At 36.9% G+C, this 25,315-nt stretch overlaps 4 protein-coding genes and 1 pseudogene across 13 annotated transcripts; 2 read left to right on the top strand and 3 right to left on the bottom strand.

The window, feature by feature from the left end:
• Nucleotides 1-128: 128 nt before the first annotated feature.
• Nucleotides 129-5,084, bottom strand: LOC125215281 (T-complex protein 1 subunit gamma). Of its 2 annotated transcripts, none has more exons than XM_048116654.2 (13): nt 4,900-5,084; nt 4,458-4,519; nt 4,068-4,140; nt 3,797-3,864; nt 3,625-3,694; nt 3,050-3,118; nt 2,900-2,971; nt 2,698-2,771; nt 1,645-2,307; nt 1,442-1,567; nt 1,012-1,116; nt 857-931; nt 129-586 (listed from the first exon to the last, which is right to left on the bottom strand). In XM_048116654.2, the coding sequence occupies exons 1-13, from the start codon at nt 4,922-4,924 to the stop codon at nt 398-400; spliced, it is 1,671 nt and encodes a 556-aa protein (XP_047972611.1). In that variant the 5' UTR covers nt 4,925-5,084; the 3' UTR covers nt 129-397. The 2 variants fall into 2 exon arrangements, with proteins under 2 accessions (XP_047972611.1, XP_047972612.1); XM_048116655.2 differs by lacking the exon at nt 4,900-5,084 and adding an exon at nt 4,673-4,867.
• Nucleotides 5,085-6,152: 1,068 nt separating this feature from the next.
• On the bottom strand, nt 6,153-7,728 carry LOC125212306 (uncharacterized). The gene is made up of 2 exons (XM_048112432.2): nt 7,422-7,728; nt 6,153-6,841 (listed from the first exon to the last, which is right to left on the bottom strand). The coding sequence occupies exons 1-2, from the start codon at nt 7,664-7,666 to the stop codon at nt 6,256-6,258; spliced, it is 831 nt and encodes a 276-aa protein (XP_047968389.1). The 5' UTR covers nt 7,667-7,728; the 3' UTR covers nt 6,153-6,255.
• Nucleotides 7,729-8,333: 605 nt separating this feature from the next.
• Nucleotides 8,334-10,247, top strand: LOC125215384 (5-amino-6-(5-phospho-D-ribitylamino)uracil phosphatase, chloroplastic pseudogene; annotated as a pseudogene). 2 transcript variants are annotated; one of them, XR_016136805.1, is made up of 2 exons: nt 8,334-8,548; nt 8,842-10,247. The product of XR_016136805.1 is annotated as a 5-amino-6-(5-phospho-D-ribitylamino)uracil phosphatase, chloroplastic pseudogene, transcript variant X2 (transcript). The 2 variants fall into 2 exon arrangements; XR_016136804.1 differs by having other exon boundaries at nt 8,686-10,247.
• A 397-nt stretch (nt 10,248-10,644) lies between these two features.
• LOC125215092 (glutamate--cysteine ligase, chloroplastic-like) lies at nt 10,645-17,937 on the top strand. 2 transcript variants are annotated; one of them, XM_048116403.2, is made up of 16 exons: nt 10,645-10,797; nt 11,198-11,544; nt 12,021-12,171; nt 12,406-12,513; nt 12,804-12,896; nt 13,196-13,279; nt 13,401-13,469; nt 13,537-13,607; nt 13,725-13,793; nt 14,885-14,978; nt 15,063-15,152; nt 15,240-15,320; nt 15,533-15,625; nt 16,813-16,893; nt 17,046-17,115; nt 17,442-17,937. In XM_048116403.2, the coding sequence occupies exons 2-16, from the start codon at nt 11,207-11,209 to the stop codon at nt 17,528-17,530; spliced, it is 1,581 nt and encodes a 526-aa protein (XP_047972360.1). In that variant the 5' UTR covers nt 10,645-10,797; nt 11,198-11,206; the 3' UTR covers nt 17,531-17,937. The 2 variants fall into 2 exon arrangements, with proteins under 2 accessions (XP_047972360.1, XP_088923981.1); XM_089067855.1 differs by having other exon boundaries at nt 10,655-10,812.
• A 345-nt stretch (nt 17,938-18,282) lies between these two features.
• On the bottom strand, nt 18,283-24,925 carry LOC125215093 (serine/threonine-protein kinase BSK7-like). 6 transcript variants are annotated; one of them, XM_089067856.1, is made up of 12 exons: nt 24,707-24,925; nt 24,421-24,534; nt 23,813-24,241; nt 23,515-23,735; nt 23,181-23,316; nt 22,558-22,691; nt 22,356-22,461; nt 21,089-21,174; nt 20,080-20,268; nt 19,593-19,745; nt 19,049-19,162; nt 18,283-18,936 (listed from the first exon to the last, which is right to left on the bottom strand). In XM_089067856.1, the coding sequence occupies exons 3-12, from the start codon at nt 23,892-23,894 to the stop codon at nt 18,691-18,693; spliced, it is 1,467 nt and encodes a 488-aa protein (XP_088923982.1). In that variant the 5' UTR covers nt 23,895-24,241; nt 24,421-24,534; nt 24,707-24,925; the 3' UTR covers nt 18,283-18,690. The 6 variants fall into 6 exon arrangements, with proteins under 6 accessions (XP_088923982.1, XP_088923983.1, XP_047972361.1 ...); XM_089067857.1 differs by having other exon boundaries at nt 23,813-24,227; XM_048116404.2 differs by having other exon boundaries at nt 23,813-24,072.
• Between the last annotated feature and the right edge of the window lie 390 nt (nt 24,926-25,315).

Genomic DNA, 25,315 nt, shown 5'->3' with positions numbered 1-25,315 from the left:
TATTGCTTTATCAAAATAAATAAACCAAATCTCAATCCAGGTAAACAACATGCCAATTTGGTAAAATTGCAACAACTGTCACAAATTTATGGACTACAAAAATAAAACTGATGAAAGACGAAAATCACTCACTCCAAACTAGAAAACAATTACATTAGTAAAATTTAGGTCCGAAGACAAAATTCATGAAAAACACATTGATAATGATATGTCATGTCAGCCAAGGGGCAATAGTTAAGGAGATAAATCAACACTAACTCAACCTAAACTTGATCATGGGGTTTAAAAGACGATGCATTCTGCATCCAACCAAAACAGCAGCAGATAGCAATGTCGCCTTCTTCTTTTCTGAGAACCAGCCTTGATTGAAAATCATTTACAATTCACCAGCACTTCCTCACTCCGGAATCATATTCTCATTGTCTGCATCACCTTCTTGCTCGATTGTAGGCTTTGACGGACCCTGGGTTCCAGGGGCTTGCGTCTTCTTGATGCCACTCACTATGTCATCAATTCTCAAGAGCATGCAAGCAGCTTCAATGGCAGTCTTAAATGCTTGAGCCTTCACAGTGTATGAATCCCATATCTATACACGGGGAAATATGAAATGGTAAAAGGTTCACTGACATATGCATTCATGATGGTACAGAGGATATAATATATACTACTATGAAGAAAACTAATATGTAGAAAGTAAAAAAGCTTAGTAAGTTATAGATCTAAGAGGCTCTTCCAATCACATTATTCATGATTTAACATTTGAGCTACTTCTGTTGCCCCCAAAAAATGTAAAGATGGTAGTAAATCAAGTACCATAGATAGGCAGGCAAAGGAAGAGAGGTACCCCAAAACATACCTTACGCTCTTTCATGTCAGTAATTTCACCAGTATTTCCATCTATGCCAATCCAAGCATTCTCACCACTTCCATGCTAAAAAAGAAAGAGAAATACATAGATAAGCACATATAACTTGAAGCTTGCTCAGAACATACATAATAAGGATAACTTGCCTTCCCTTGCAAGGCAGTCATGGTCCGAATCACATTGACTCCACAATTCTGAGCCAAAGTTCTTGGGATAGCCTCAAATGCAATTGCAGCAGCTTCATAAGGCCACTGTTCAGATTCAAGCATCAAACGAGAATGTCAATACTACATCAGGATGAATAGTAGAGAAAGAGTTACTTGGATGAATTATATTAATGGTCATATCCATTTCAATGATACAAGATTGATCGAATAGTTATCAAGGTCAAAATTTGAACTTCTTTAGCAATCAGTACAAAATTGAAAACAATGCTATCCAGATTGTACATTAAGATATCATTTAATGTTCACATAACATACTCAGTAGAGCTTACAAACCTAATTGAAAGTGAAGTTGAATGTTTGAGACTAATTAAAGAGCAACCAACAGATAAAATTCAGTGAATTTGCTTACCTTTTCTATGCCTTCAATAGATGAGCTCTTTTGCTTTAGCATAGCTGAGACAGTCAGCTCAGTAGCACCCCCACCTGGAACAAGTTTTGGATTCTTTATTATGTTTCTTGCAACAGACATTGCATCCTGTAGAGAACAGAGAAATTTAGAATCAACAATTGTAAAAGTAACCAGTACTGAGACGCTAAACTCAACAAATATACCTGCAGATTCCTCTCCACTTCATTCAGCAGGTCCTTGCTAGCGCCCCTCAAAAGGATTGTGCATGCTTTTGGGTCCTTGCAGTCAACAATGAAAGCAAAGAACTCATCACCTATTTTCCTTACCTCAAAAAGTCCAGCACCAGTACCAACATCAGATTCCTGCAATTCATCAGGTCTGTTAACAATTACAGCCCCAGAAGCCTTAGCAATTCTGTTGTTATCTGTCTTCCTGAGCCTTCTGATTGCGCTAACACCAGCCTTGCTAAAATAATGGCAAGCGAGATCGCTCAGCCCCTTCTCAGTTATTACTAGATCAGGTTTGAACTTCAGTATCTGAGCACACAGGTTCTCAATGTATTCCTCTTCCATTTTCAGTAAGACACTCCAATCTTCTTCCTTTAACAATTCGGCATTGGTTTGGTTCTCACCTTTTTTGTACTCAAGGGGAGAATCAAGAAGAATAATTCGTGGATTTACTATCTTTCTTCTCATTTTACCAGGTGCCACAACATCCTTGTTAATCATGACCCCTTTCAAAACTTTTGAGTCTTCCAACTGACCCCCAGGAACCTTCTCCACCTTAATGTACTTTTTGATATCCACCTCACGCAATCCTTGGCCGAGTTCAACTCCCACTATGGTTGTTGCATCAATTGCCAAGTCCTGACAGTCTCACCAAATAATGTCATTTTAAAAATCGTGGAGTAACAATATAAAATGAAATATCGAAAAAATATCAATCAAATGCATTTTAAAGTTCAAGTTCAAACCTATGGTTTAAAATTTCAAAACATTCATACAGGAATTAATTCAATTGCGTATTAAAATCAATCAACCAAGTAACTCACTAGAGGTGGTTAACAAAAGAAAATGCAACCAGAGAACTCCAAACCAAACAAACCCTGAATTCGCTAATAAGTTTTACTAAATTTAGCATTTCTAGCGCACAGATTACTAATTGTAAAATCCATTTCCATACAACAGGATAAAGGCTGAGAAGGAGAAGATACAACTACTACAACCCAGGCAGCAACTAATTATTAAATTACTTACAGCAATCAAATCTCCAAATTGACTGGTAAATTTTGTCCCAATACAACTCTTGACAAGCCCAAGCATTGTTGCTCCTGCAAAATGAGAAAAATACTAGAATTAGAGCTTGGTTAAATAAAAACTACCATATGTTTGTTAGTCAAGTTAATATGGCATGTGATATACAATTACAGGCAAATGAAAATAAGTGGAATGAACTTACGGTCCTTTACATCTATAGTCATCGCAATTTTGTCAAGCACAGCAATAGCATCCTCCAGAGCCTTGTTATAAGCTGCAGTACAATTAAAAGAAACTTGTCAGCATAGATATCTGCAACATATATTAAGGATTTAATAGAAAATATTATTACCACGACAAATGACCGTGGGATGATAATTCTTGTCAATAAAAGCTTCAGCAACATGGAGCATTTCTCCAGCTTCAACAAAGATTATTCAAAGAGGAAGAGATCAGTTAATGTCAGAGGAGTATTTGTTTTAAAAATGTACTTGTGCATGAATATCTGAGTGTATGTGACAATGTGTGCATATATAGTACTCCATATGCATATTTACAAGTCTCCAAATGTAATCTTTCTAGTATTTATTCATTTGGAGACCTCTGCATTGAACCACAAGCGACCTAAAAGGCGTAGGTTTATTGCACAAAGGAAAAACTGCAAAATTGTAAAGATATCAAAAGATGGGAGTACTCCCGAACTCAAGCCCCATGTAATAAAGGTTTGTGACTGAGGGCGTGTGTGGGGTGAAGTAGAATGTTTACCAGCATAGAAATACAAACAAGTACCAGAATCTAGACACATTTGCAGCATTGGATATGCATGTGTAAATTAACTATATAAACGCACTCACGTGAGTTCCATTTCTATATCGCATAAAGATTATGCATAATGTGCATGAGATTCCAAGTATATTTAGGACATACCAAGGACAATCACAGATGTTGTCCCATCTCCCACCTCCTCATCCTGGGTTCGGCTCAGCTCAATCATCGACTGTCACCATTGAAAGAGGCAACCAAGTGATAATGTTCAGTAAGGTGAGTATCAATCAGCAGAATACTACATCTGTGAGTTACATGGAAATAAAGACTATACTTTTGCTGCTGGGTGTGCAACATCTAGCTCACGAAGAATAGCATTTCCATCATTTGTCACTACAATCCCTGTATATATCAAAAAAAGCATTTCAGAGTACAAAGACATAAGATGACAGATATATCTAGAATGTCATTACTTAGAAATGAAACTCCTTCGTGATCCTATATTCACTAAGCTGATAAATGACAGATCCAGAATATTGATTTTTCATCTTCACGCCCAGTTTACATTCACAAGCAGTTGAATAGAAAATAACTAGAGAGACCACCTCCAGCAGCATCAAGCAGCATTTTCAACATAGATCGTGGACCCAAAGTAGTACGAATAATATCGGCGACAGCCTGTCAAGCACAAAGTAGTCAGAGTTAATTAGAGAGAATAGTGAAAAAACAAGTGTGGCTCTTTCAAAATCAGTAGATGCTAAGATTTAGCACGCACAATCCATCAACTTCCCAGGAATTTGTCATACATATTTTGCATAGACCTTCTTTAAATTAAGGGGGTACTGAGTCTGAGTGTGGTGGCTTGTGCGGGGGTGAACCGAAATAGGATGAAAATTCAATAGCAATTTACAACCATGCCAATTAAAAATGTGGGATGAGGGGATGCAATCAGATAGAGAGCTAATGGCCAAAAGGAGGATTGAAACCAGTACTACCTTGGATGCTTGGATATTAGCATGGTGAACCTTGCTTCCAGACTCACGCTTCAACGAATCTTCTGCTCAACAGAAAGCACAATATATTAGCAAATTAAGAGTATAAATATAAGAGGAAAGGCGGTATCTCTAGCATGCCATATATTGTCATACATTGAAAACATTTAACTCAAGTGTCCATACAAGCAAGTCGGGAGCTTTAGCTCAAAACATACATCAAAAAGAAATGAAAGATCTTAAGCACAGGCATCCAAGGTGAAACACACAATGCATCCGAGTCCAGAGAATACAGACTACAGAATGTCGTGAACAGAGGTCTCCGAAGGGACAAACCCTAGGCTCAAGTATGAATCGATCGAAAGCGCAGGAATTGGTGCAATGATTACTCAAATCGACACATCAACAAAAATACGTAAAAGAAGAGCGAAAATGAGTTAGTTACTGAGGACGAGGACTGGAGCATGCATCTCGACTTAGGATTTGAAATTGCAGGATCAGAAAGGGAGGAGTGAAGATCGATTCAGATGGGAATCAAATGGAGGAAAAGGCGCTTCTTGGAAAACCCTGGAAAGCTGAACAAGGGTTTTGGGTGTGTGCGGGACCCTATCAAAATATTGTAGAGTAGTATTGGTAATTTGGTATTCTCCTACTAATAATTTTAATCTGCGTCACAAGATTCAGAAATTAGAAATGTTTTTCTAATTATACTAATTCATTTTGGGGAGGGGGATGATTGCACAATTCATATGAAATGTGTCATCTTTGTTTTATATTGGATGTTGGTTTGCATAAATTATGCAAAAAGTTTATCTGCAAATTAATTTGATATATTCCGTCGTATATGTTTAAACGTTGTTAATTCTTTACCTACACGGCATATAAAACATGAAACAAATATATGTTTAAACGTTGTTAATTCTTTACCTACACGGCATATAAAACATGAAACAATGACGAATTACCAATATAAAATAATGATAAATCTTTTTTTATTAACATTAAATATTGATTGAACATTTGTACTCCACATAAACAAAATGTTAACAGCATCTGAATAAAAATAATACTCCGTAGAACGTTTATAGCATATGCTCTAGAATAAACTTTTAGTTTTTGGATAATTTTTCAATGGAAATCTCAAATTAAACTTGCAGAAAAATCTGATCTTCAAATTAAATTAATTTCATTCTTTCATAGCTGAGATGTTTCTTTTCGGTACGAAAATTGAGAAAATTATGTTTATTGTGTTGATTAGAGAGAAAAAAAAAAGCAAAGGGAATAAAGTAACCGAGAGAATAATGTATGAAAGGAGGGCGAGTTAATTATTAGAGAATGTTTAGTAAGGTAGATAACTCATATATATTTAAAATTTCATGGCAACAGAAAAAAAAACTCAATTATGATGGAACCAAAGGAATACTTAATTTAAATGAATTTTATCAAAATAATACTAGCTCCGCGCCTCCGCCACAGTTAATAGTCACATTTTTTTTTGGATTATCAATACAAAAGGGAGTATATAAAACCAAATGAACTTTAGTTTCCATTAACAATACTTCAACTATTTATTCATAGCCACAACTATCAAGTGAACCGGCAGCAATGCTGATAATATAAAAGGTTGCTAAGAGATAAATTGTCAAAATTTCCTTAGCTTTTCAGATCTTTAAGGTTATTGATAGTTGGGAATTGGGATAACAAGAAAGAAAATTGGGATTCTAATAAATAATCATTGGAATCATCAAATCGACTGCTTAATTAGTAATCAAATGTTACAACTCCAAGTGTGCCATCTTAACTAAATAAAGAATGGAACAGTTGAGTTTGTGAATTTTGTGCCAGCATCTTGGCCACCACTCTCAGCAATCTCCTTCAGACTCGTCCACGTCCTCTTCCTTCTCTTACTTGAAGCTTGAGTGCTCTTCTCCATATCTGCTGCAGCTGAGCTAATTGGAGGTTCATCGACGTTCTTTACACCGGACCTATTCCTTTTCCTCCGCTTCGAATCCAATAAAGAGAGACCAGGTTTGGGCAATGGAGTGGCCAGAGAGCTTTCTTCGAGATCCTGTCCATCTAAAGGCAACAGAGCACTGGAGTCCATCCCTATGCACTCGACAGTAGCTGTAGCATTTCCTGAGCTGGGGTGGTTCTCTCGCACTTTTTTAAAGCTCGGTGCTGGTTTAGGCTTTGGTGGACATATCTCTTTGACATAGCCCTTTGGTGTTCCTCTCATCATATTTTGATGAGAACAAAAGTGACATCTGTAAACAATATTGTTCTGTACTATAGCCTTTGATCTCTTTCGTCTATGCCTCCCTTTCAACTTGTTGTTCTTCTCAATCCGAACAGTGCAATTGTTACCAGGTTGAAGAATAGATTCACATCTGTTGAACAACAAATCATGGTTGTGAGCCATTAATGTTACTAATACGTAAACCTCATCAGTCGATTTCAAATGTATACATAAACAGTCTAAGAGAAGTACTCCTAGGAGAAAGAAACACGAGCACTTGAACACTGTATACATAACACATTCTATCAAACTTGAATAGTAAATCAATGATCTATAGTTAGTAGTCTACTACTTATTTTCTAAACAATGCTCCAAACTTAAAATAACACATGGATTTATCAAGTAGAAACACAAGAAAATTATGTTTTTACTAGACTTGCTGCTGTCTCTTCATATCTTACCATGACTCTCAACTTGTTAGATACCGTCATATCCAATCTTTATCAATTTTCCATCAACATATAAGAGATCACAATTAGGCTCCCATTTGAAGTAGTACTACTATTAAACAAGTCAGTCAAGTTAGAAACACAAGTATCCTTTTTTTAAGAGGACAACTAAATGCTTGATAAGAATAAGCAATGATTTTCCCCAATTATATTAGCCTATACTATTTTTAACTATCTAAGCTAATCACAAAATCGAATGCAGAAAAACGCTAAAGACTTAACCTTTCACAAACAAAATTAGAAGGATCACCGCGAAGGCCGAGTGCTTCGTTGGTGGCAGAGAGGCGCTCCCCGAAGAAAGCGGCGAGCGAAGGAACGGAGGCCGCCCACAATGCTAGGTCTTTGAGATGATCGATCTTGCACATGGTTTTGGCGTTCACGTTGCCGAGTTTTTTACCAGTCGATTCTTCTCTCAGCGTCATGGAACCGCGCGGCCGCGAATCGGAGCCCTTCTTCTTCCCTCCCATCACGTGGCTCTACCTAAACTTTGTGATGCACAAGGAATTTCAACAAACAGTTTGTGGGCGGAATTTCAACACAGTTTGTGGGCTTTGTTGTGTTTTCGGGTTATAAATGGACATTGCCAAACGAGGCCCAAAATTGATACAGTATGTCAAATACTTTAATGGGCCGAAAGACTAAGTGAAAGGACGAGTAAAGTGAAAATTCTTCAACCTCATTTAATTTTTTTAATCTATAAACAATAATCAATTCATACAAATAATTCTACTACTATCATTTATTATTTCCAACATATACCTTTTTAAATTAATCTCAAATTTTCTCTCTCACACATGTAAAATCAGTTAAATACAAACAAATTGATAACTCCCACACTTTCGAAAAATTCTAGATGTTTTTGACGCATGCATATTTTATTTAAATTGAACACTATATCTAAGCCTATACATACTAACTTGGTTTTTCTTACACGTTTCAACTACCACTTAACGACACGTTGACAATATTGACGTGTCACAAGGTTGTCCCAATAAATTTTGTGAACTTGGATTATTATTTTGTGTCCATTGATTCGCCTAGAAGAATCTAGCTATCTAACATCTTAAATGTCATGCAAAATGATTTTAACATTTCTATTTTCTGCAGTAATTAATTAAGTGGAGTTGTAGTTAATTGATGATATCGCAAGCACGTCCATTTATGAGTCTTTGCCGTGTCCAATTAGTTATCTCAAAACCACTAAACGATATTGATTAATCATAAATCCGAATTTGTTACTAATATATTTTCAGTTTTATTAATACTACTCTATATTCGATCATAGATAATAAATTCGAAGGATCCGTATGGAAACAGTTTAGCATTCTCATTCCTACCACCCAACACAGGTTTGAATCTTCTCTTCTTTTGTAGAATAGGTAATCTCGATTGTTTCCGTTTCCTGCTCGGATTAGCTGAAATCATTCTGTTTTTCTACATGTATAAGAAATACTCCCCATTTTTATGTTTTCTGTTCGTGCTATAGGAATCTAGGGCTGTCTCTATTCTTGTAATTGATTATCTTGGCTGGGTGGGGCGTAGCTTGATTCATCGATTGGGATGTTCAATTTGATGGAATATTGGTGAAGTTGGAAGCTTTACAGATTTGATCATATATGGTTTCTGTTTTTGGTGATTTCAGCAAGCAATTTATCATTGTGTTTGAAGGGATTTGGGCCGATTAGGTTTGAAAAACTGCCTTTAGTATTACTTACTTGGATTGATCTGCGAAGCCAAATACTAGAATTAGGCTGCTGCTGATTACAAAATGATGGTGGATTCAATAGCTGCAACATCTCTCTTAGGGCACCGCCCATTTTTTAGTAGCTATAATTGGCTGTCTTTTACCAAGTCAATGAATAGGAAATATGCTCTCTCACCTTCTGTGAGAAGCTGGCATGTTAAGAAGCCGATTAGGTCTTTGACAAAGGCTCAGGCTGCAGAATTGACGAGAGAGGCACATTCATATCGCAAGGAAGAGCGAGAGCCTCCCGGGATTGACTATGGTGTGGATAGCCGGCCGGGGCTGTGGCCACCGGAAAACAAGGCTGATAACCCTGCCCTTAAGAACCCGTTGCTTCGACAGGAGAGGATGGGTTGTGGTTGGTTAGGTGCTATATTTGAATGGGAAGGGGTGCTGGTTGAGGACAATCCGGATCTCGAGAAGCAAGCTTGGTTGACTCTTGCTCAGGAAGAAGGGAAATCGCCACCACCGGCCTTTATGCTTAGACGAATAGAAGGGATGAAGAACGAGCAGGCTATAGCAGAGGTTCTCTGCTGGTCTAGGGATCCCGGGGTGTTGAAGAGGATGGGGTCTAGGAAGGAAGAGATCCACCAAGCTCTGCAGGGCGGTATGTACAGATTCCGGTCTGGCTCCCAGGCGTTCTTGAACCTTCTGGTTCATCACAAGGTGCCCGTTGCGTTGGTCTCCACCCGGCCTAGAAAGTCTCTTGAGAGGGCCATTGCAGTGATTGGGATTGAAGGAGCGTTCAGTGTCATCGTCACTGCTGAGGATGTCTACAGGGGGAAGCCTGACCCGGAGATGTTCATGTATGCAGCGCAGCTCCTGCAGTTTATACCCGAACGGTGTATAGTGTTTGGGAACTCGAATCAAACGGTTGAGGCCGCACATGATGCACGGATGAAGTGCGTTGCTGTTGCCAGCAAGCACCCTATGTACGAGCTCGGGGCAGCTGACCTGGTGGTCCGGCACCTTGATGAGCTCACGGTGGTGGACTTGAAGAACCTTGCTGATATTGAGGCAGTGGAGCTCGAGCCAGAGAAGGAGATGGAGGTTTCGACTGAAGATGACCGGCCTCCGTCCACATCAGTAGGTGTGTATGATGGTTTCCGGTGATATTTTTCCCAAATGTACAGGATGTTCTAGTTCTTGGTCATGTGTTATAGGCCAAACTACAAAGGGTGGTTGGTTGTGCAAAGGAAAAGTGTCTAGAAATGCAGAAGGTAGTCTACATTGGGTTACCATGTGCACTATCATGTACTACTACTATTTAGTATGTTTATAATTAAAAATATACTTGTTTCAAATATCTGTATTTCCTTTTTCTCTGAAGTATATGGATTATGGAGTATGATAAATTGATTGGTGTTTAGTCCTAAACCAAACCTATTGATTTGAGCAAAATCGTACACCAAGAAACCTATTAATTGGAGCGAAAATGTTGCGTATAATCAATCTCTGAGTGGAATGAAAATTAAATTTACGTTCTACATTCAAAAGCGAACTTATTTTCGAGAAAAATATGCTTTTAAATATTATAGTGGACACAACAAAATTGAAAAATAAATTTGGTCAAGAAAAAAAATGAAATTGACAACAAAACATAAAAATAGAAAAAGGAATTTAATCAAAATTTAGGTAGGCCGATGACGTGTCAGATGCAGATGGAACGGACCACGGCAAAAGAGTGGATGGTGCCGCACATCATTGCACCCCGTGCCTCCTCCGCCATTCTTTTCATCTTTTCAGTCTCTGCTTGGTGCTTACTAAATTCTTCTTCTACTGAAAAATCAAACACGCCAACTCCATTGTAGAGGACTTGTGTTTCTTGTTCTGTGTATCTGAAGCCGATTCAAGGTATTGTCTTGTTCAGCATGTTTCCTTACCTTTGATCCTAAGCTTTCATATACCGATTGTGGATTTTCCTTTTTTTTTGTTGGCTTTTTCGGCATCAATTGAAGTCTGTTTGAGAATGCATTACTGGAATTCAGCATTTTCGTAACAGTTCAAGTCTATATTTGAAATTTTTTTCGGATTGCTCTCAATTGTATGATTGGCTGCTAGAAATGAGTGAGCAGCAGCTGAAGATTTTGTAAATCTAGTTCATGATATAATTGTGTTTGCAACGTACATTGAGTATCTGTCCTGACGCTGAAGACACTAACACTGTATAGCAACTTGTCTATCTGAATGTTAACTAACATATTTCTCAAGCTCAATATATGGGTCTTTTATGTTTTTGTGATTGACACTGCAGCTTCCAGCCATGACATTGATGTCCCATCCTGGTTCATCTCACAGCATTCATTCTGAGGTTATAAAGTGTAAAACAAGGTGCAGTGGAGTTATTAGATTTATCAAAACAGTGGACTCAGCCCGTAGAAATGAAACATCCTTAGGTATGCGGTACCCTTTGTGGAGTTCCCTGAAGGTGAAACCAAGCTCAAGTTCTATTGGCACTGGAGTGCGATGGAGGCAAGAGCGCCAGGTAACTGTTGCTGCAAGTCCTCCTACAGAAGATGCTGTTATCTCAACCGAGCCACTTACCAAAGAAGATCTTGTAGCTTACCTTGCTTCGGGTTGCAAGCCTAAGGAAAACTGGAGGTTGGAGTTATAGCTTTTCTTGGTACTAAAATATTGATTGCATCTTGTTCTTTTGAAAATACCCTCTGGTTTCAATATGTAATCTAGTGTTGCTATTCCTGCTTTTGTTGTGAAACAACCAGTTTACTGGGATTATTTTTAAAATTTGTTTTTTTTTTTTCAATTACTTTCAGCTGGTTAAACTTGAAATTGCTAGCCATATTGTTCCTTTCCAGTTTATACTGTAGTTGGAAAGGTCATGCTTACATTCCACTAATCTGAGATTATTATTCTTGGACGCTGTTATGTGATAATGGCCATTTGTTCCTTACCATGCCTTTGCACTGGGCCTGAATACCCAGCACCAGTTATTGATTAATCACTTCCTATTTCCAACCAGCAGTTTGGATTTGTATCTCTAGTTAATAGTTTAATGGTTCTTATGTTAATAAAGATCTGACACCTGATGACACAGTATATATCATTGGCTTGTACAGGATAGGCACTGAACATGAAAAGTTTGGGTTTGAGATTGGATCATTAAGCCCCATGAGATATGAACAGATAGCAGAGCTTCTTAACGTTATATCTGAGAGATTTCACTGGGATAAAATAATGGAAGGTGAAAACATTATTGGACTCAAGCAAGTATGTAATTTATCTCTTCAGTTCCCTGAAAAAATATATGGTCATTTTCCACAATGCTTTGTCTATGCTATACACGCTGGTGTCCATGTAACATTACACAATTGTTAATATAACCTCCTATTCTATCTGACACATATTGCTAGACCTTAGATTCCAAGTTAATAGTCTATTCCCATATTTGACAAATGTGGTGCTAAGAACACACTGATTGATTAAGTTCATTGTAACTGGCAGGATAAACAAAGTATCTCGCTTGAGCCTGGTGGCCAATTTGAGCTTAGTGGTGCGCCACTTGAAACTCTGCATCAAACTTGTGCTGAAGTCAATTCTCATCTTTATCAGGTTTGTAGATTTGTTCTGAGTTATTTTATCTGGTAAGTTTGTTCCGTTTTAATGTGATGATAAACCAGAATGAGTGGGAAAATAAATATCTAGAATCAATTCCTATCATGAACTCAGAAAATTTTTTAATCACAATTTAAATAGATTTAGTCAGAATTGTAAATGTGCCTTAACAAGAGAAGCTTTCCACAGACTAGTAAATCATGCCTAGTCCCTTGTGGTTGTGGACACTCTATTTAACCAGCCAAATCAGACTTCAACAGATAATAGTTGATTTATGAAATGCACAGGTTAAGGCTGTTGCAGAGGAGATGGGGATTGGATTTTTAGGAATTGGCTTCCAGCCCACGCGGAGACGAGAAGACATACCAATAATGCCCAAGGTAACATCTATATGAACTTATAAATATAAATTTCAATTTTATTGAGGGGTGTATTCTCTTTTCGCTCTAGTTGCATTGTAAATAACTATGCATTATGTGGGTTTTCATGGCAGTTCTAACTGAGAGCCAATTTTCATTGCACATTGATTTTTTATTTTCTTGAGTTGACATATCTGTTTCCTTCAGCTGTGTGTTAGTCTGTTGCATATTTCAATATGGACCTGTCCATTCGTGGAAGGTTTGACTACTGTGTAAGATCTGATGAGTTTCTACCTATACTGACAACATAATTTTCTCAGGGAAGATATGTAATTATGAAGAATTACATGCCCAAAGTTGGGTCACTGGGACTTGATATGATGTTTAGAACATGTACCGTCCAGGTGACGAGTAATCCCTAATTCTCATCTACAGCTTGTTATTTATACTTTTAGTTCTCAACGTACTTCTTTTAGTCTTCCTTAGATGCGTAATCAGGTGTTGGTTTCTCTTTCTCTTATAAAGGTGAACCTAGATTTTGATTCTGAAGCTGATATGATAAGGAAGTTCCGGGCTGGTCTTGCCTTACAGCCTGTAAGTTGGCATTTATCTTTTGCAGGAATCATTTAATTACATGAGATCTAATATATTCATTAAACAGATAGCTACGGCATTATTTGCAAATTCACCATTCACTGAAGGGAAACCAAATGGCTATCTTAGCATGAGAAGGTAGTTATGCTTTTCCATGATTGTGACAGTTCAGTTTTTTTACTACCCTTAGTTATATGTAATTAATTTTAGGCTTTGAAGAAGTTGATTCACATAATACTTCATATTTCTGCACAGCCAAATATGGACAGACACCGACAATAACCGAGCTGGAATGCTTCCTTTTGTCTTTGACGACTCCTTTGGGTAAGTCCCCTTGTGATGAAAAAACTACTACTATTTATTATTGGAAATTTGGAAATAGTCTGACACTCTGCTGTCATATAAAGACAGTACTAGTTCTACTTAGGGTTCTACACCCACACTTTTTAGTAAAAGCATTTAATCCAAACTTCTTTGCTCTTCAGGAAGCATGTACGTATAAAGACTCACTGCATCAAAAAATATTTCGAAAACAATGGACATTTTTCTTCCACTTTATCTGAATGCTTGTGCTTGATACTGATCTTGCTATGTGCATATCTTCCATCAATCATAATTGTTTACAGCTGCAATGCCTCCACCCACTCCAAGTTTTATTTTGGAAAATGTTCCGAAATTGTTGACTTGTACGCATGTGAATTTGACTCCATGATTTAACAAAAAGCTGAGGAACTGGCCTGTTCTTGCATGTACCAACTGCAGTATCTAATTACACTCTTATAACAATAATATACTGACTGTCCTTACTACCCTTGACACCAGATCCATTTCGGTATAATCTCTAGACATATTCTTGTAAAACTTGATTAACAATTGACTTTGTATATTCTGGTTGACCTTTTCTAATGTGGTCATCTCTAAGCCCTTACCGTGTTTAAATTGATTTATGCTATGGAATAAATTACGCCTCTTGACACTGAGCATCATAACCTCTTGTTTTCTATTGGCTAAAATTAAAATTCACCAGCAACTTTTCCAGCTGCAAAGAGTGAAGTTTTGAAGGCCTTATTTCGACAATAATGTTGCTGTTTTATTAACCAGCTATTTTTAGCTGTATGTTTATGTTATCAGTCCACAAGTACTGGCACGTCTCCCTAATTGATTTCTGTTATCTTTTGTAGATAATCACTTTACTTCTTTAGTTAGTAAAATGTTGCAGGAAGATGCATATCTAACTAATTATTTAAGTATACACAACATAATAGAAAAGTTCAAATTAGTTGGCTGCTTTTGACGTTTTTTATTTAAAGTTTTCTTATGTTGTCACTAAATCCTTAGGAACTTCGAGTACATGTATATGAATTACAATATTAATGGACTATTTGTATTTCATGAGTGTTTGTTTGTTGGCACAGGTTTGAACAGTACGTAGAATATGCTCTTGACGTCCCAATGTACTTTGTCTATCGGCAGAAAAAGTATATTGATTGTGCTGGAATGTCCTTCCGGGTATTTATCTCCACATTATTCTTCCTGTATAGATTTCTTTCTTGTAATTTTGCCAGGTATTTGTCTCTGATAAGTCTTCTACAGGACTTTTTGGCTGGAAAACTTCCTTGTCTTCCAGGTGAATATCCAACTCTTAATGATTGGGAGAATCATTTAACAACAATATTCCCAGAGGTTCGTATTGTGATCAATTCAGCAAAAAATGTTTGGCAGTCATGTTCACACACAGTTGTACTAATTTCAGTTATTATCTTTCCTCAGGTTAGGCTTAAAAGATACTTGGAGATGAGGGGTGCTGATGGAGGACCTTGGAGGCGACTATGTGCCCTACCAGCATTTTGGGTATATTCTCTTAGTTGCACAGTATTTTATCTTGTTCTTTTGCTTATGTTGGTTTAGACACTTACATTTATCGAACTATGAAAATAGCGAACATAAGAATTTCTAGTATTTGTAATAAAACTTTACTGATTAAAAATTCCCGCTTCTTTTAATTGGTTTCTTTAGCACTATATTGGTTGCTTTACAGATCTCTGTACTAATATGACTTTCAGGTTGGTCTCTTGTATGATGAGGTCTCTCTACAAAATGTTCTGGACATGACAGCAGATTGGACTCCAGAGGAAAGACAAATGCTTAGAAATAAGGTAACATGATCAGTAGGCTGACTGTGATGGTAATCTTAATTGGTGGTACCATAAGTACTACTCCTATATAAGAAGATGATTCCTTGAGTTCTGAATTGTGTGTTTTGGCTGATAGAAATTTATTGGTTCATTGACTATGAATAAGTTAAAAGACTTTTGTGTATCTCAGTGGTGAGGTTATTATGATTTTGATTCAGTTAATGTTGCTATTCCAAAATAACTTATTCCAATTGATTGAAATATCTTTACAGAATTGGTTAATGTTGGGTTAGAGCAATAATTTTCTGAGATAAAATTTGGTCTGCTTTGCCAAATAAAAAGAGACTTGTGTTGAAATAATGGGGAGAAGAGTAATCACCACGAAAATGGATTTAGTTTTTATGAGAGATATAAGCCCAAGCCATGCTACATTCCTTAGCTAATAACTCCTTGACACTCCTTGACAACCCCAACTTTCTGAACATATAGATTTTTCTCTGTTGCTAATAACTTAATCAATTCTAATTTGTTAGTTTTTCAGCTCCTGAAACTGCTACTTTCCTTCTAATATTTCTGCATACTTACACTTATATGAGTCCATTATTGGCCATTAGTGTCATCTCTTTCTAATGATTGCAGCTGCTAACAAGTACATCTAGCAATGCACAGAATCTAACTTTATTAGTAGCTGAGTTCATCGCTTAATTTCACAGTAACTAAAATGTGCAAAAATGACTATTTGGATTTAGGATCAGGGAATTTTATTCGTATAAAGAGGTGATATTCATGTGCATGCGCTTCTTTGCATGCATGTGTGACGTGCCTGCTGCAATATACAAGCTTTTTAGTGCATGAAGTTCCATCCAGAATTGGCTTCATATGATGAGTCCGGTCTTCTACATCAGCAGTCATTAGAATTAGACCATACTAAGGATTTCACCCTTTTTATTCCCTTTTTTCTGCAACTTGTAGTGCTGAGTAAAGCATACAAAGGAGTTTTTTAGCAAACATATCTGTATTGAAGTATGGTTACCTATCTATTTGGGTTCTCGATGGTTGCAATCTGGAGCTATGTTGTCTTTAGTGGTAGAAGATGAGTAACTGGTTGAGATACCTTATATTATCCTGCAATACCATTTCTGAACTTGCAAGGTTCTTTTATACTGGGCATGAAGATCCACCCCTTTTAACTGAATTTTCTGTTGTAGGTCCCAAAGAGTGGGCTAAAGACGCCATTTAGGGATGGCCTGCTAAAGCATGTCGCACAAGAAGTAGTCAAATTTGCTAAGGTGACTTGATAATAATAACATTTTGTCTTATCCCAGTTTGCTTGATTGTACATAAGTATAGCTTTTACTCGGTTATTGGGACATGAGTAGGTGGAGTGATCTTCCATCATGTCTTCCTTTCCACTGTTTATCTTTGTGTTTCTTTCTCATAGGATGGCTTGGAAAGAAGAGGTTACAAGGAAACTGGATTTTTAAATGAGGTGACTGAAGTTGTTAATACAGGTGAGCAGCGAAGGTCAAAAAAATCTTCTAGGGTCAAATATCCCTTGGTCTTATCTTTTTATAATTTACTGAGTTAGACGTGCTAGATATCTAACAGCTCATTGCGAACAAGATGGATGGTGCCTTGCAAATAAACTTACTTTTCATGCATTAATTCTTGGTTTCCTTTTAAATTTACTTCTCACCTTATCAAATATTGACAAAATTACTATTATATTATGAAATCTTCTTTGAAACATCCTACTCCTTACCCGTTGTTTGTACCTAAAATGAGTTCCTTTAAGACCAAAATGGATTGATGTTTGTTCTGAAAATGCGTAATGCAGGTATAACTCCAGCTGAAAAACTCCTTGCTCTGTACCATGAGAAGTGGGGACAAAGTGTCGATCCTGTATTTGATGAGTTGCTCTACTAGAGTTTGTCGGAAAATATTTATCATGCTTCTCACCGCGCCTCTTTCAAGGTGACATGGATATGTTATTGATGTCATAGTAGTTTTTCATTCTGGAGCAACCTCGCATATTGGCCAGTCTTTTTCAAGATCAGACCAGGACAGTTTGACATGCCTCCCCTCAGGTACTTCTGAGCCTTGCGTGCTAAATAATCAGTTGGAAGTTGAAACTTTTCACTGAAGTACCTCAGAACTCTGAAGCGTACTTTTCCGATATGAAACCGAACAGAAAAAGTTAGGATTAGTTCTGATGAAGATATCTTACTTCTAAGGCCGTCTTCTCTGTATCTCATTTCTCATCTGTTGTGATTTCTCATGAACAATTTACTCGCACTACTGCTATGCAAGACTTTCCTTTTTCTTTTTTTTTAGGAGTAATTTCTAATTTCTTATGATTATTGTGTTTAGAGTGTATGGAAACAATGTATGAGTTTGTAGTTGTTGATCCAGCTGCTTCTAGAGTCCACATCGGTTTGATAATGCGCCATTAAGTACACAATAAGGGCAAAAGTGAGCAGCATGATTGGATGCAAAGTTCAGGCCTGTTTAAGATGATTTCCAACAAATCATAATGATTTCTCCTCAGCTAATGTAAATCAATACTAACAGTGTACAGAAAACATGACATCATTTTGATTGACTATCCAATGAAATTGACATGTAATGCCTTCAGGAATCATAGGAAAATTGTACTCTAGTTTTAAAACAAGATCGTATAAAGATAATTGGCTCAAATAATTTTCAACCACTCGTTTAACAATGCCAAATACAAACAATATACTGAAGCAAATAAAATCATCTAAAAACCAACAAACAAGAAATGAGTGTGACAAAATACAAATAAGAAAATATAGCATGTCTCTTTATCAACATGGTGATCCATCCCTTTTCACTGCCACACAATCATATTGCCTTGCTTCTGCAAAGCCAAAGCATTCGATGCATCAACCCAACGAAACAGCCCATCCAATCATGTACTAAACACAATCCCGTTGGATGCCAATGATAACATTACGCTCTAATAAGTTGCTCTGACTTTGATGATGCTCTCCTTAAACCATGTCCCTCCTCATTTATACATGCCTCTCAGCGCCTGAAAATCCCTCAACACGTTTTCCTGCCTCTCAGGATGTTCCGTTTCTCTTCTCTTCGAGTATGGAGCCTTCTTTGAGTGCAATCTGTGCCTCGTTCTCCCTCCCTAGAGCAAAAAGAGCAGCAGCCTGCAAATACGAAGCTATATGCCAAACAGGAGATATAACTTGTGCTTGCACTGCATCATTGAGGGCCTCCTGTGGCACGTCGCTCATGAGATGTGACAAACTTCGGCGAGCATAAACAGTTGGGGAGACCATTGTTCCAACCTCAATAAACTGCATAAATGACACAGGAATAGGAGATATGACGCTTCATACACCAATTGGGGGATGCTAAAATGCCACACACATACATAAAAGATTTCCAAAGGGAAATGCAAATTCTTACCTGCGTGAAACAATCAATGGCAACCCTAAAATCTTTATGCCGGAAAGCCACATCACCCTTTTTCTTTGAGTTCAATGTATCCTGCATTTGATTTGTCCACATCTGGAAAGAAAGCTGCACACATGGAAAACAGTTAGTTACATTTAGGAGAGTCCAGAATGCTGGTTGCCAGTTGAGAAGGGAAATTTAAAATGAACAGAAATTCAGAAATATAATGTTATATGCCAATCAGGAAACTTCGATTCTCATGATCTGCTACACAAAATATGCAACCATAAAATGTACTAGTAGTATGGAATTTCATAATTACAAGAAACTCTTTAACATTTGTTTATGGTTTCAAATTCCATCTTCTCAACTATCTAGTAGTAACATATACGTTTGATTAAATAGTTGAGAGTACACAAAACAGAGTGCAGGAGTGTGTGTAGAGAAAGTATTCAGGCTTTCCTTGGGATTTTCACCAGAGTGCATCAATTATACAAGGTACAAGATGAAAAAGTGAAGAAACTTGTAAATTCCTGTTAATTATCAAGAAGCAAACCTCAGTTGCTGCTCCCTCATCATCTTTGTAACTAAGTTTTTCCAATATCTCATGAATGGCAGTTAAATCCATTCTTAAGCATGCTTCGCCAAGGGGTGTCAAGGACACTACCTCTCCACCTTGAGGAATACCCATTAAAACATGAGAAGGAACCTGCAGAAGAAGTGAACATTAGAACCTATAACTTCCATGCATATAAGCAAATAAAATATACACATGAGTCAAGTCCTGCAATAATAGGAATTTAAGACTCGTGCATTTCTATCCCACAAAGATGAGACCATATCAACATGCTTGCATGAGTTGCTTTCTAAGAAGCGCATAGCAATTATTCAGCACATGATCAACGTCTCTAATATCGCCCATCCCAGTTTTTTTGAGGACTCTAAATGTTCAAGAAAGTGTTGTACAACTATGTCCTGTGCACGTCTTATTTCAATTACAATGAATGAAAAGATTTTATGATATCTTCTAGAAATTAACCAACCTCAGTTTCCTTCTGAAGAGGAATCAATGCAGCAACTACTGATTTTGGATTTGGTCTCTCACGGGGTTCATATTGTAAGCATCTTGAAGCCAGGCGGACTAACTCTGTTCCGTCATCATTAGAAAATTGACCTTCCAAACAAGAATCCGTTAACATCTGAAGATTCCGATCCTTAATCAAATCAAGGGCCTGCACCAGTTATATAAAATAATAATGTCAACATGACTGAATAACTTAATCACAATCTACTGAGAACTAAGAAATACAGTAATAATTAATGATGAATTATATTACAATCAAATTAATGGACAGCTTGGTGTACAGCCCATCAAATGACTTACGTTCCATTTACATAAATGGCAGACAGGGTTTCCTAGGGTGAAACTGACATTGTGAATGTTTATGTTTCAACTGGCAATGTTTCCCTCACAATCCAAAATTCCAATTCTGGATTCTGGAATAACCTTTCTGGGACTATTAATGTACTAGTACATATGTGGTTCTAAAAGTATAAATTTTACAAACCCTGATAGGATAATTTTAAGTTTTAACTCTAACCATTCAGCAGGTGATTGTGTGCAATTTGAGGACTATACTGCAAATACAAGATGACATGGTCCTGACTCTTGAGCTCAAATGTGACAACCAGAACTTTCTTTTCCAAAAACTAGATTACTAGAAAATGTCTCATAAAGTGATTTCAAAAAATAGTACTCCCTCCGTCCCGGAGTATTAGACTCACTTCTTTTGGGCACATGATTTAAGGAATTGATATTTAAATAGTTAAAGTGGAGAGAGTAAAGTATGAGAGAGGGAAAAAGTAGGGGAGAGAAGAGAGAAAAAAGTAGGTGGAGAATAAAATAAGATAGATGCTTTTTGCTAAAAAAGGAAACGAGTCTAATATGTTGGGACATCCCAAAAAGGAAAGTTGGTCTAATACCTTGGGACGGAGGGAGTACTAGAATATGTCATTATGCCATTTCAAAACGGTCAGCACAAAAACACTTACATGACTTGGTGGGATGTGTTTTCCACTTAGAAGGTCAAGCAAAAGTGTTCCAAAGCTGTAAATTACACTTTCTGGGGTAACTCTTCCTAACAAAAACAGAAGGTCAGTGTTTGTCAGTAACAAATCCTAAAATGCAAGAGTGCCAATTCAGATAACATAGACAAGAGCAAAAGTGTTCCAAATTTGTAAATTACACTTCCAGCGCATAAATCTTTTGGAAACAAAATAACAGTATCAGTATGGTGGTGAATGCTAGACTGAGTAGAAAAGGTTTCAAGATGTATTATAATATAATCCAAGATTTTAGAGCAATATGCATGATAAACAATAATTTATAAATATCCCCATTATTTTAATAGAAAGGCTACAGTCTATTCCAACTAAGATTTCAAAACAGTTTCTATTTCAGATAAGATTTCAAATGTCGTCCGAAAAAAGCCATAGGGGCATAATCTAACAAAAACCGATGTTGTGGATCTCTATTAACATTATTTTTCTCTCAAGCATATCACATGTTCAGGACATGGAACTATGATGGACTTATTAGGCATTAGCTAATCCCCAGGTCTGCAATATTGTGGTGTTGCATGCTTATATTGCATTGTACACTCATTTACATCTATGATTGGTATTTCGTAACACAATAAACATCATGCTATCCAAAATGTCAGGGATGAAGAATACTACTATGATGGGTGATGACTTATTCTTTCAAGAATTCCATCTACTAACTCTGTAAGACCCAGCATGTCGACCAGTATTGACCTACGGCCATATAGTACTAAGTAATAACCCAAATGCAGACTTCCTGAACAAAAATTTTACTTATTCATGTTACATAGCTTCAAAAGTTCAAATAATCTATGATACAATCATAACAGGCAGTAAACAATTCTACATCTCTCATACAGAAAAAGCAAAGCAGCCTATCTTCAAAAAAGTTTTGGTGTTTCAATAATTCAAGCTTTAAGTGAACCTCACAATTGCTCAGTATGACATAGTTTTGCATATAAGCCATAATTTTTTGCTTTTAAGAATGATCATTTAGTTGCATTGTAGCACTAGATAAACTGAGCTTCAAGTACAAAACAATGCAACATTGTTGAGCTAACTAATTGACCTTTATTTCCGAATTGCGATCACAATCCACAGTTTAGACATGAGCACATTACTGTGGGCAAGCTAAATGGTATCTTCTAGAAATTCCTAAATTATTGCTACAAACCGTTATAGGTAACAGTAGTTCATTCTAGATGAGATATTATACCAGTCCTTAGGTACTCTGGTGGAGTAAATGCCAAGTTTGTACTGTAGCTTTTCCCATCTCTACTATTCTTCATCAATCCAAAACATGACAATCTGGGATTCCCATCCTATAAGATACAAAACAACCCAATAGGAAGAAACACTATCAAAATGCAGACAACTGAGAAGTAAAAGAAAAGAACAAATGCTAACTTGGAGCTTACGTAATCAAAGACAATTCTGTAGGCATTAAGATCATGATAAAGTCCCCGACCCTTGCTTGTGCAATATTCTAAAGCCTGTGCAATGTATAAAGCGACTCTTAATCGCATTGCCCACTTCATAGGTTGTGTTTCCCCTGAGTTCACATAAAATTATTGAATAATGATAGAACAAAGGACTGAATATATATCTAAATTGGGATCACATCGTTCACAACTTAAAGCACATTTGATCCGATAAACTCAATTATACATCCAAACTAGCCAACCAGACTGTCTTTAGCATTACATATATCGAAAAGTAATTACTCCACTTAAGCCAATATCATTTGTAAGGCAGATGGTTTAGACACTAGCATGGCATTAATAGGTCAAGATTTCTTATTTGACTTGTAAGAGGCGTGCTAGCAACATTCCACAATGGAGACAACAGCCTTCAACTGCCAGTGGCAAGAGGCTGAACTATAGTAGCCCTAGTGAGATTGGTCACACCCAGCAGAATATGCCAGGTAAACCCTTACACGCTTATCTAGTTATCTTATCTAAAGACCGGGCCCCAATAACTGCACTAAGCTGGGCATAACAGAAGCATTTCAAGTCTTTAGCATCAATCAAAATGTACTTACAGTGAAACAGATGTTTTGCAAGAGTTTCATTGGGCATAAATTCAGCAACCAGTAACCTCTCATCACCTTCACAGCAGCAGCCAAGCAAATTAGCCAATCTGTAGTTCCGCAGTTGGCCAACTGCTTTTGCTTCTTCCTGAAGTGTATAAAGTAATGTTAAATTGCAGAAACTGTAGCAGTCCATATCTAATGCCATGAATCTCTAGGAAATCAAAGAATATATCCTAACAAAATATAGGCGCCGCGCGGTATAACATACTATCACTGAAACAAGTCAAGTACACAAAAGAGCATCATGAAAAAGGATCTCCATTAAGATGGAGTCCATTCTCACCATGAACTGACGCGCGTCAGGCCAAGCAGACCTATTAAAACGTTTGACGGCTATCCGCCTCTGATTATCCAATTTCCCCTTATAAACCACATTTGGAGCTTTCTCCCCATGTTCAGAAACTATGTTCTCTACTGCAAACCCAGATGTAGCTGCCCTAAGTTGTTCAACAGAAAATTCACGAAATGTAGGTAAATCACCAATTTCACTTTTCTCCTCGTTCTCTGCATCATCATCACAAACATTAAGTTGGTGTTTGAGAATCAATAAAAAGTACTAATAGAGAGTTATTTGGACTAACCAGCACTATTGGCTTCATGAATAGGTCCATTATGCTCTGAACTAAAACAACACAAGGTCAGCTTTGAACAGTGACAACCCATCCCAATACAACAAATAAAACTAAATACGAACAGATAGGGAATTTCAATCTTCCACTATGCAAAAACTACAACTCTGTTCCTCGAAGACTAGGACTCCACACGTCCACTATGCATTTACGTAACACTTGATACAAGTGCCCAAGCGCCAATGCTGATTTAGTGTCCTCAGTTAACAAACCTGCAAACATGAAGAATTACGAATAAAAAAAAACGCACCTTCTTAATATAATTAACTACATATTTCGATTCCACAATAAGTCAGAATTGTCAGAAGTCAATTGCATTATTGCATGCATTTGAACAGATGCAGCATATTGGCATGCCAGGAGTTGCCTGTAAAAGAACAACTGTAAAGAAGTCATCCAAACGTCGAATGTTTAGAAAGTAAACTTGAGTCTTACTGAAGTCTTGCAAGTAAAAAAACAAACATTCAGCTAGTCCTATTCCAAATAAGATGAATCTCATTACTATTCACAAACACTACAAATGCAAGTTAATTGGACAAGTTGAATCTCAAGGAAGTTACTTTTAGCAAATCTTGGTCAACTCGAGGCACCAAATTCAACATTTCCTGAATCCAAAAATCCCTACTTTAGCGCAAAGCAGCTCCTCTTTAAGCTGTTTCAGCTCAGTAATTCACCTAAGAAAAGTAAATACACTATGCCATCAAAGTCAATGTCACAAACCCTTATCCCAAGACAAAACCAACGTAGACCCATTATCAGGAAATCGAAGATTAAACAAAGATAGAACACATCATCCACAAAAATCTGAATAAAAACCCCATAAATGAAGCAGGAAAAAGGAAGAACCTAAAAAAGAGGTTTCTTGATTTAGTCCAAGCAGCAGAAGCGAAAGTAGTTGATGCTAAATTTGTGTATGCATTTGTTTTTGCATATGCATGTGTAGGTGAGGTGAGGCTCAAAAAGGGAGATCGGAGAGAGAAAATGATTCGGGGAAGAAGTAGAGACAGGTGAACATAAATGATAGATATACAATAGATACAGATGTGTGCGTGTGGTGTGTGTAGATCTATTTAGGGCGTCAAGAGGTGTGATTTTTTATTACTACAACAATTTCCACCGACATAATATTCATTGTTGCCTTTCTGTGTTCCTTTTTCTAATATAGATATCACAAAATATTTATATTAATATCATATAACATAATATGAATATAATAGAATTGTGATTTTGAAATATGATTTTCAAGGCTACAGTGGATAACAAAATGTGTTAGAATTCGTAATTCATTTAAAATATGATATTCAAGATTACTAATGGATATAAAAAATGTTTTAGAATTTGTAGTAATTAATTAACTATGCTCGATCATAGTTATGTAAGTTACGTTTAACAAATCATGCATTGGATGTAATTCTTAGTTATACTGCAAAGTTACCTAAAATGTTTTTTTACCAG

This window comes from Salvia hispanica, chromosome 3 (assembly GCF_029641045.1).
Source record: "Salvia hispanica isolate PSC_SH4W2 chromosome 3, Shi_PSC_v1, whole genome shotgun sequence".
In the NCBI taxonomy this organism is placed as follows: domain Eukaryota; kingdom Viridiplantae; phylum Streptophyta; class Magnoliopsida; order Lamiales; family Lamiaceae; genus Salvia; species Salvia hispanica.
The sequence above is the reverse complement of the archived record's forward strand: the minus strand, read 5'-3'. Positions and strand labels throughout refer to the sequence as shown.

What these genes read in the sequence shown, in the direction of transcription:
- LOC125215281 (XM_048116654.2), bottom strand. Translation starts at nt 4,924, where the DNA reads ATGCATGCTCCAGTCCTCGTCCTCA. An exon ending in TGCTCCAGTCCTCGTCCTCA is followed by an intron (nt 4,520 to 4,899) that starts GTAACTAACTCA and finishes TCTGTTGAGCAG; the next exon opens with AAGATTCGTTGAAGCGTGAG. An exon ending in AAGTGGAGAGGAATCTGCAG is followed by an intron (nt 1,568 to 1,644) that starts GTATATTTGTTG and finishes TGTTCTCTACAG; the next exon opens with GATGCAATGTCTGTTGCAAG.
- LOC125212306 (XM_048112432.2), bottom strand. Translation starts at nt 7,666, where the DNA reads ATGGGAGGGAAGAAGAAGGGCTCCGATTCGCGGCCGCGCGGTTCCATG. An exon ending in TCTAATTTTGTTTGTGAAAG is followed by an intron (nt 6,842 to 7,421) that starts GTTAAGTCTTTA and finishes GTTGTTCAACAG; the next exon opens with ATGTGAATCTATTCTTCAAC.
- LOC125215092 (XM_048116403.2), top strand. Translation starts at nt 11,207, where the DNA reads ATGACATTGATGTCCCATCCTGGTTCATCTCACAGCATTCATTCTGAG. An exon ending in TTAGAACATGTACCGTCCAG is followed by an intron (nt 13,280 to 13,400) that starts GTGACGAGTAAT and finishes TCTCTTATAAAG; the next exon opens with GTGAACCTAGATTTTGATTC. An exon ending in GGCTATCTTAGCATGAGAAG is followed by an intron (nt 13,608 to 13,724) that starts GTAGTTATGCTT and finishes ATTTCTGCACAG; the next exon opens with CCAAATATGGACAGACACCG.
- LOC125215093 (XM_089067856.1), bottom strand. Translation starts at nt 23,894, where the DNA reads ATGGGTTGTCACTGTTCAAAGCTGACCTTGTGTTGTTTTAGTTCAGAG. An exon ending in ACAGAATTGTCTTTGATTAC is followed by an intron (nt 22,462 to 22,557) that starts GTAAGCTCCAAG and finishes TGTATCTTATAG; the next exon opens with GATGGGAATCCCAGATTGTC. An exon ending in ACCAGAGTACCTAAGGACTG is followed by an intron (nt 21,175 to 22,355) that starts GTATAATATCTC and finishes TGTTTTTGTTAG; the next exon opens with GAAGAGTTACCCCAGAAAGT.